Source organism: Pristis pectinata, chromosome 20, assembly GCF_009764475.1.
Source record: "Pristis pectinata isolate sPriPec2 chromosome 20, sPriPec2.1.pri, whole genome shotgun sequence".
Taxonomy (NCBI): Eukaryota; Metazoa; Chordata; class Chondrichthyes; order Rhinopristiformes; family Pristidae; genus Pristis; species Pristis pectinata.
The window spans coordinates 21781517-21792333 of NC_067424.1; the positions used below are offsets into that span (position 1 = coordinate 21781517).

General features: G+C 35.8%; 1 protein-coding gene across 1 annotated transcript; it reads right to left on the reverse strand.

Moving 5' to 3' along the window:
- Positions 1 to 1554: 1554 nt before the first annotated feature.
- Positions 1555 to 8655, reverse strand: LOC127580726 (green-sensitive opsin-like). The gene is made up of 5 exons (XM_052034508.1): positions 8292 to 8655; positions 7874 to 8042; positions 4916 to 5081; positions 4557 to 4796; positions 1555 to 1683 (listed from the first exon to the last, which is right to left on the reverse strand). The coding sequence occupies exons 1-5, from the start codon at positions 8650 to 8652 to the stop codon at positions 1555 to 1557; spliced, it is 1065 nt and encodes a 354-aa protein (XP_051890468.1). The 5' UTR covers positions 8653 to 8655.
- Between the last annotated feature and the right edge of the window lie 2162 nt (positions 8656 to 10817).

The window sequence follows — 10817 nt, forward strand, 5'->3', positions numbered from 1 at the left end:
GAATTAAAGTGGAAGGCAACAGGAAGCTCAGGGCTGCCTGCGGACTGAGCTGAAATTTTAACTCTGTTTCTCTTTCCACAGATGCTGCCTGACCTGACAAGTGTTCCCAGCATTTTAGGTAAATGTTTTATTTTTCTTTCTTTCAATCTATATTTAGGTAATTAATTAAAAGCAGTTTCATGCAGTTTTATTTAAACTTATCATTAATGTTTTGATTTTTTTTCAACTGTTCCTGTAAATCTATGATCAGAGACATGTTTTCTGATGCTACAAACTGCAGAGGATCCACTGCACCTCTAGGAAATGCTGTATCGAGGCACCTGCACTGCATTGGGAGCCACACAGATGCAAAGTTTTAATACAGTCTTGCGGCTCGCTCAGATGGCACACGAGGCCTGGACTGGGATCAGTATGATTATTATATTTTTTATTTATAGTTTTTGAAACCGATAAGCTTCAAAATTACAGGAAAGATGAACCGACACAATAACCTATGATGCTTGCATTTATTTCTAAAACAAGTAGACTTTACAAACATTTTTCACAATGTATATGCTGTTTTATATATAAAAATAGACAGTGATGGTGCCATGTTTTAGATCATTAATATTTTCTGCATACATGTTTAAAAATGCAAACAGGAATACTTTCAGTAAATCAGTAATAGTCTATCGCCATCTGGTAATAAGAAGGGCTATGTACAATGAAAATACTATCCACATTATGGACACTTTCCTGACTAGAAAGCTTGTTCTATTGTTTCAGGTTCTTTTCCAACAATATATGTACATTGTACATCTGTGTTCCAACATACATTGTATTCCTGTTGATATTGGAAAAATGGAATATTGTTCTCCTTCATTGTAAAAATAATAAGACAAAAAATCAACCACTTTGAACTGAATTTCATTTACATTAAATGGGCTATGATATTAAACTTTTGTGACTAATTTTCATGTAAGAATTTCATTATTATTGATAGAAGATATACCTTCTGTGTAATATATGAAGTAAAAGCACAAAATTAACCCAAGGTCATTTTTGTTTGTAATTATTCTTTGGACTAGTTAATACTATAAAGTCTGAAATTATTGATAGGTTTTGTTTTACATGGGTACCTTGCTGTATACCGTCACAGGGCATTAATGGTCAATCACATAATAGAGGATTGGACTCAGGTAAGCCAAAGTAGGTTGAGATAGCAGGTCCCCCTACCTAGAAAACATTAGATGTGCTTAAACCAACAATCAGTTAGCTTTCTTGGTCACTTTGCTACTGCGGCCATGGGTTACCAGATTTATTGAATTTACTTGCAAATCTTACCAACGTTAGATCTAAATGTGACCATTGGGTTACTACACCAATTGTAGAAGTGCTATGCTACCATTCCCATAATCACTCGTTACAGTCCTGGTTAACATATTGTGGATTAATGAAATTCACATACTGCTTCAGTTTGTTTGATTGGTTAAAGGGAATTAGAGGAAGATGCCAAATTGTTTTTGAATACAAGTATAGGCAGTTGTTTGAAAATTAATACAATCAATTCTGTCTCTATGCTGGGGAAACCTGATTTGATGACACCGAAGAAACCTCTGTCTTGCTTTGAGATGCTACTGAAGATTCATCATCTCCCAGTGGATTTTTTCCACAGCACAGGGTGGTGATCATACAACTCCGGAACTAGAAACAGTTTAAAAATATTTTAAATCATTTAAATCTAGAATAAATTTCAGAGCTGTTAATATAAGTAAAGAATTTGTGAAATATTCAGCACAGCATTTTATGATCATTAATCACATCCTTAATTAAAATTATTATAAATTTTTAAATCGTTGAAACACAAGCAAAAATATTCTAAAAACATAAAACATTTTAAAAGAATTAAAAAAACTATAACAATTAAAAATACTTCAAATACTAGTACTTATCTTTAGTTCTTCCATAAAGAGTCTGTCTAAAATACAATTGAAGAAATGCTGCAAGTTTCAGATTACCACATTTGTGTTTATGCATAGATATCCCAAACTTATTGGCACATGCACCTTGTGAAAAATTTCAGTTTGGCAAACTACATTTTTAATAAAAATTCCTCTTTAAATTCAGTCAATATACTTTAAAAGCCACATATTTCTGATTTTTACCTCTTGCTTATACATAGGAACAGGAATTATTAGCCCCAATGCCTGTTCCAACATTTAATGATATCAGAACTGGTCTATGATGCAATGCTACCTTCCCAACATTTTCCATATTCCTTAAAGTCTTTAATCTCCAAAAAGCAGCTCAGATTTTTAATTACATATGACAAGGCAAAAGTTGCCAATTGTAGAGGTGTTCCATACTTCTACTGCCCCCTTTTGCAGGGAAATGTTTCTAATTGATTTAATATATCCTTGTCCTAATCTGACTTCTGCCCTCATGTATTCCAGTTTTCTAAGTATAACGAATAGATTTCCATTCTATGACTTTTATTTTCCATGGCATAATAGTGATTTTTTTCCTTAAATTCTGAAATATATTAATATGTGCTAATATAAAGTATATTGTCCTCAGTACAAGTCTTTCCCCATTGAGCCTTTGCAGTGACTGCACTAAGCTTCAGTGCATCCTTGAACACATACTCCTGGACCATGAGATATATCAGTTTGGACCACTTCATCATGTACGGCTGGTTTTGGGCAGACCAAAAGTCTTCTTCTAATAGGTAATCTCCCAGCAGCGTTTGGTGTTTGTCTTAGTGTGTTTTTTTTAATAAGCAGCCCAAAAAATATCAATCTCTGTGTTACACAGCTGCCTGGGATGAACCTTTGCAAACATCATCACATCTCTTTCCAGATCTTCTTGGCAAATACGTATAAGTAGATGGATGAAGGTCTCATCCCCAGCACAGCATCTGCATTTCAGCATACAGTGGTAGTGATATTCCAACTGTGTTCTTCTCACCTTCAGCCATGCAAGGTCATGGTGCTTGTCTGAAAGTTATGATCCATGTATTTGGACTCCTAAATCTCCATTTGGATCACCACTCTTTCCAGGTTTTCATCATTTTAAGAGGACTCTGCTCTATCCTATCCTATCCTATTTAGATCAGAATAAATTATCTCTCTTTAGCCTACTTCAAAAAACGTTTGCCACAGTTTTGATCATTCATTTTACCAATCAATACTTCTTGATAACGTTGTGCATCATTTTAATTTGCTGCTTTTCTTTGTGTTATTGGCAAATCTTGATATGTGATTTTCTATCTCATTATGTAAGCCATTACCTTCAATAGTTGAGGCCTCGACAAAGATCTTTGTGGGGTACCACTAGTTACATACTGTCAATTAAAGTGCATACAAATCGTTGCTACTTTCAATATCATTCACGCCACTCAGTTAACTTTCTAGCTAGGTCAATAATTTGTCTCTGATTTCACGAGCTTCAGCTTCAGTTTATATTTTAATGTGAGGGGCTTTATCAAATGCCTTCTGGAAATCCATTTAAATAACTTCCATAAAGACTAAATTAAAAAAAGTTTTGTCAGCACAACAAATCTATGGTGCCTGCCTCTGATCAGCTGAATTTTTTCTGTGTTAAAACACTTTATTTTCAATGATAACACATGTTTACCTAACTCGTCTATAGTTCCCTAATTTTCTTCTGTCATATTGCCCATTCTTTTCCAGTCCAAAGGGAGAACTTTGGAAGATGACAGTTAAAGCATCTGCACTTCACTCACTTCCTTTCAATAGCCTGGGATGGAAATTAAATGGTCACAAGAAATTGTCAGCTATAAAGCCATTAGTTTTCCATTACTATTATTATTATTATTATGCTTGCATTACTTTTGTAGAGTTCCATACCCTGATTCACTTATGATGTTCAGATGCTGTGCCCTTTACTGTAAATACCATGCAAAATAATTTTAAAACATTTCTTTTTATCTCCTTACTTTCATTTACCACATTATCATCACAAATTTCCAAAAGGCCATTTTTCTCCTGAACATTCCTATTTTTCTTTGTATAATTAGTAAAATATTTTTGAATTTAGTTTGATATCTCTTGCAAGTTTTGTAGTTCTTATTATTTTATCACATTTTGTTCTCTGTATCTCTTCCAGTTGTCAAGACCTGTGTTAGTTTTTGTAACTTTGCTTTACCTTTTACTTTTATTGTGTTATTTACCTTGTTGGTTCTCTTTCAGCATTTTAAGCTCTTGCTCCAGCATTATGTCAATGGCTACCTAAATCCAGAATCTTAGTAGTTATTTACATTTTCTCCTTTCTCCTGCATTGAATTTATCATATTATGGTTGCTTTTCAATATATGTTTGTGCATCAATAGGCTGTTAACTAAGTCTAGCTCATACTCTATACAATATCTTATATGACCTGCTCCCTTATTGTTTCTAGGACATATTGTTGTAGAAAACCATCTTATTCTATATTAATCCAATAGTAAGACAATACCAAGCCATGAATGAAGACATTGTACTTGTGAGTATATTTTATATTACCATTAAACAATTTTGGTACTTCACTCCTACATGTAGGCAGATTAAGGATCATACCTGCTTGTTCATTAGCACATAGATAATTGGATTATATACTGCTGAACTTTTGGAGAAGAATGCCGGAACTGTCATAAATCCAGCAGAAAATTCTGCTCCTTGATTCATGAAGATCCAGGCTGCTACTGAGGCATATGGTACCCAAGCAGTAAGAAAACCAAGGACCATTAAGATCACCATGCGAGTGACTTCCTTTTCAGCCTTCTGTGTAGTGGCAGACTCCTGTTGCTGTGCTGCAGCCTGAACAAAGCAATGTTCCATATTTTTGCATTATTCTGTCAATAATGTTTTTTAAACAAGATTATGTCATAAATGTAGGATGAGTAAATAATTGTTACATGTAGAAATGTAGTGCTTACCTCCTTTACTTTACATATCAAACTTCCATAAGAAAAGAATATGAGGGTAACCGGAATAAAAAAATAAAGGACAAACAGATATATTACATAAGACTCATTGTTGTAATGTGGATTTCTGGTGTAGTAATCTGGACCACATGAGCACTGGTATCCTTCTGGAATGTACCTGAAACAGTAAAAAATAACAAACAATGTTCAAAAAGTCCAATTATACCATATCTCTTTGCAGAAGTAGAAGACCTTCCTTAAAATGTCAACCCCCCCCCCCCCCCCACTACATCTGTTGTAAACGAAAGGGTCCTTAATGTTTCCTTCTATTGAATAAAAATGGGATGAATAGTTTTCCAGTCCTTTCCTCTGGTTCCACAACTCCATAAACTTTTAATTCCATCTTCAATGTAATTAGTCATTCTTGGAGGCGGTGCATGTTGAAGCATGTGTGTGAGATCCCCCACAGAAATTTTCCTCCTTCCTTGATGAAAATGACAATTATGATGGAGACCTACCAGCATTATCTAAATTATCCTAACCCCATAAAGTTCTCTAGTGGCAAGGTAGATCATTGGGGCAGCTGGAAATCCCACCTAATGAAAATGAACTAAGATTTCAATAAAATGAGAAATTCTGGATCAAGATCAATAGGATCACAATCTGTCAACAACACATAGAGATTCCTCATAATGAGCCAAAAGAAGATAATTCATACAAATTTACAGATTTGGAGCAGGAATAGCCCGCCCAACCCCTTGAGCCTGTGCCTCCCTTTATTAAATCACTGCTGATTTGATTGCAAATTTAATTCTGCATTCCCAGCTACCTATTGTAACCTTTCACCACTTGCTTATCTACCTCTGCCTTAAAAATATTCAGTGACTGCTTCCACTGCCCGTTTGAGAAAGTTTTCCAAAGAAAATTTATTTCATCTGTCTTAAATCTCCGCCATCTGTCATTTTCCTATTCCAATGTGCCTCCAATAACATTTTCTTTTTAATACTGCTAACATGACTTGTAACTAATACCAATATGGAAAAAATCCAATATCTGTCTGGGTGCCTATACAGATGCTTGTTGGTAGGTTTCATTAGGACTAGTAACTTAAAGACACTAGATATAGACTTGGTTCAAACAGCTGAATTCTAAGAGGTGAAAGTGATTGTCTTTGATAGTATTTAGTAAAATTGAAGTCAGTGGGAATTATGGAGAAAACTCTCCATTGGCTGGAGTGCTGTATACAGTATAAAGTAAGATGGTTGTGATCTTTGAAGGCCTATCATTTGAGCCCTTGGACATCACTGCAGGACTTCTCCTGTCATTAGTAGAGATGTCTGCTGAAGATTGCACAGTTTTCAGTTCCAATCACAATTGCTCAGATATTGAAATATTCCATGTTCGGGTACACACAACGTTTAAGGTAAATGTCAAGGAAAATTCACATCGCGCAAATTACCATCTCCAACAAGAAAATGTCTAACCATTTCCATTGACATTTAACTTATATTACCATCAACAAGGGAAGCATACTGGTGCAGCTGGTAGAGTTGCTGCCTCATAGCTCCAGTGACTTGAGTTTAATCCTGACCTCCGGTGCTGTCTGTGTGGAATTTGCACATTCATTGCGTGAATTTCTTCAGGTTGATTCAATTTCCATCATAACACAAAAATGTGCAACTTTGAAAGTTAATTGGCCTCTATAAAATAGCCATAGTGTGTAGGTGAGTGGTAGAATTTAGGAGGGAGCTGATGGGAATGTAAAGAGGATAAAATGGTTTATAATAGATTATTGTAAAAATGGGTGCATGATCGTCAGCACAGACTTAATGGGCTAAAGAACCTGTTTCTGTGCTGTATCTCTCTACGATAATGAAAAGCCCCAATATCAATATTGTGGTGGCCATCACTTAATTGGACCAAACATATAAACACTGTTGCTGTAAGAGAGAATGTTAGAAGCTGGATATGTATGGCAAAGCCTTTTCAATATTTATAAGGCACACATTAGGGATGGGAAGGAATACTGTCTTACTCACTAGGAATATTATAGTTCAATAACACTCAAGAAGTTCAATACCATCCAGGGTGAAACTACCAATGAGCACTCTGTCTTTCAACTTAAATATTCACTTCCTCCACCTCTAGTACTGTGGTTTCTGTTTATAACGTGTTTATTTACATTACAGCAACTTCCTAAGACTTCTTTGACAGGATACCATGAAGCCATAATCTTGATACTCCTATCACCTCTAAGTTCACCTCCAAGTCACACACCATCATTAGTTGGACTTATATCACATAACTTCATCATTGGGTTAAAGTCCTTGAGCTCCATAAATAACAGTACGTTGGGAGTTCTTTCACCTCAGGAAGAGTAGGGGTTTAAATCGTTCACCTTCTGAAGGACATGTAGGGATTAAATGCTGGCATTGGCAACTACACTCTCGACTTGTGTATGAATAACACAAAGAACACCTATCATGATGATTATTAATAGCTTCATCAATATGTTGATAGGAAAATCTGGCCCATTAGTACATAGTTCCTTTAAGGTACATTTTAAAAGTGTGTATTGCACTGGTGCTCAATCATTTAAATTTTCTAACAATTTTACACTTACAGTGCCTATCCTGAATCAGATCCTTAACCTTCAATGATGCAGGGTGAGGCTTCCTCTAGGACTTAGGTTACATCTCTTGAATATGACGTTGTGTGAATGCGGTTTCCAACTGAGTTTACAAAGCACACTCAACTCTCTCTTAAACAAGATAATGACCTTTCCTTTTTCATCCACAATAACCAACCAGATAAGGACAAGCAGTGCCAAGCAAACATGTTCCTCAGAAGCAACATCAGTGTTTACTCACTTAGAATGTGAGATGGGGGCAAAGGGATCTTCATGTCTTATCCTCATAATATCTGCTAAATTGTAACATTAGCTTAATAGATTTTGCTTACTTTTCTTACCTGGACCAACCAACCAGAGGAGGGCCAGAAGCCGCAAAACCCAGGATCCAAGTGCATGCGATCCCCATAAGAGCATGGGTGTTCCCGAACCTGAAATTCCCCATGGGTTTGCACACCACTATGTACCGTTCTATAGCCAAAACTACCAAGGACCAAAGAGCGACTTGACCTGTAGGAAGAAAGGGAAAATGAAGTGGATAGGAGAGAGTCGGGAGGGAAGAAACTTTTGAACAGATGATCAAGTTAACTCCTGCATCAGAATGAAATTTATTCTATATAGCGTGGTACCACATAGCTCCAACAAATTGCAGATAGCAACCACTAGAAATTTGTGTTCAATCAGTGCTTGACTATACATTTTACAATTAATGTTGACAATACAATTCATTCCAACATGGTACAGTTGCAGTGTACTCACCGCCAAGAGTTGCAAAGAAGCCTTCTGTCGCACAGCCAATGGGTCCCATGATGAAGTAACCATGCAAGGATGTGTAAAAAGTCACCACAAACCCAAACAGAATCATGAGCAGATTGGCCACCGAAAGGTTCACCAAAATATAGTTAAGGGGATGCCTTAATTTCTTGTGTTTAAAAGTGACCACCAGTGTCAAACCATTTATTGGCAGTCCGATGCCCATCAGTAGAAACATATAGGCAGCAATGATGGAGAATTTCCAGGGTTCAGCCAGGTAATACTGAGGGTATTCATAAGGACTACGAACTACCCCAGTCTTGTTGGAAAGTGGGATGTAAAAATTCTCTCCTTCCGTACCATTCATCTCAAACAAAAAAAATACTAGCTGCACAAATGTAAAATATCCCTAGCTACTGTGAAAGTTGGCAAGGGAAAGCAGCACTCTTAGCTCCTTGCATTAATTCAACACTTTATAGTCTTTTTAAGTAGTGTCAAGGATTGGGGGCAAGGGCAAAAAGATTTAGTTGCATTGACGATTTAAGTATGATTGAAGGAGATACAGTAATTTGACAAAACCTGGTAAAGCTCTTTAAGACTTTTCGTCATCTGAGGATTTCGACTGACGTGCAAAGGAATCGATTTATTGCACTCTTTGGGATGGTTTTAATGATTAAAGTTACATATGTTCAGAGGCAAAATATTTTTTTTGTATTCCACCTTAGCAAAGCTTGAACATAACCAATGCCACGTCTAACAAGCCACATCAATCAAATATTTTACCATGTGAAAATACATTAAACATTAATATTTCGAGCATGCCAACATTTAATATGGGAATTGCTTAGTTCATTCAACTGAAACTCAGATCTGCTGCTGGCATTACTTGTATGCTGATAACGATAGCATCTGTAACCTAATGTGGTGGCATTATTATATTGATAGTCATATCGATGCCAAATGCGCGCATTGAACGAATAATAATAATTTAAATGGCAAAAATTTGGGACTTTTTAGCTTTAGCCGTTTGCAGGAAAGTCTAAATAAAAGGCTGTTTCCTGCAGTTTGAAATCCAGGTATTCGCCTCCAAGGAAAACAAGCCACTTTCTTTTTTAAAAAAAAACGTCCATCTGATCAGCATTCGAATTAAAAGGAATAACTACAATAACAAGAATACAAAACTTAAAAATATAGCAAATACGACATTGCGCTGCTATTATTCAAATTTTGGAAATGAAATGCGAAAAGTAAAATTGACGAAAAGTTTAAATTTATAACAAAAGACGAACATACATTATTACTTTGGTTTGTTAAAAAGTATTTTTAATACATTCAGTTAATTATTTTTATCCTGTACATTGCTGATATTAATGATTGGAGTTGAATTTTGAGTGCCGTAAGTTTACTTACCTTAAGCCTGAAATTCCTTTCGTCACGTTGATCTACTCAATGTCGCGAAAGGCATTTTAAATAATAGACATTTCGCTATAGGAAGTGGCAGCGTCATCTTCAAAAGATCAGTCAGGGAAAAAACACACAAAAAAACGCGCACATAATCTACTGATGACACAGATGTCTTAAATAAAGAAATTCGTGAAATACTCTTGGCAATTTACGTTGTAGTTGAAGTCAAAGATAAAAATCGGAGCCCTTTATTGCACAATTTACTTTGACTGGCCTTTTACAGGCTAAACAGGGCAGTAATTATACACTGAAATATTCGCTTCACTCAATAAATCGATATCATTCCACTATCTCAGCTGTTCAGGATGTATCTGTTATTTATGTTGTTTCTTTCACTACAGATTAGGTTCGTGTATTCACGAAGGTTGATGTATGTTAATTTTCCACTCAACATTTTGAACATGGAACCGGATGGCATCTTGTTTCCATAATCATTACATATTTACTCCCGTATATATTATGCGCCTCGGAGTAATTGATTGCAATCTGCATATAAATATGAAACACTTAATATGCATGATTCACTCCGCAACTATTTGGCAGCAGTAAAATATTATTTTAGTACCATACACACACAGATGGATCCCGGCAACATAGAACTAAAATGTGAGCAATTTCTTTTAACGCAATAAATGACTGTATAGTGCTTCATAGACTAGGTACAGGCAGTAAACTGCGTAAGAAATAAGCGATAACAATAGTTGTTATTTAAAATATGAATTTGTAAGGAACTTTTAGAAAGGCTCAGGGAAAAAGCATGGGTGTCTATCTACAATTCATGGATGAAAATTGTGCTTTGATGAAGTCACTGCTCCTGTCAGTTAATGGTGGAACCCACCACAATGGTCATTGGAATTAAAAACCAAAGGAGCAATCCAACAGCAGCTGGCTAAGAATGCTCCCGTGGCAATCTTAAAGAATACAAATTAGAGTAATACTGAAATAATCAGAAAACTCTGGGACAGGTCAGAAGCTTCTCTAATACCTCACTACTTTGAAAAGCGTGCTATAATATATTGTGGTTCACAACAGAGAACGTTACTTCAAACCTGTGACTGACATAGAAAC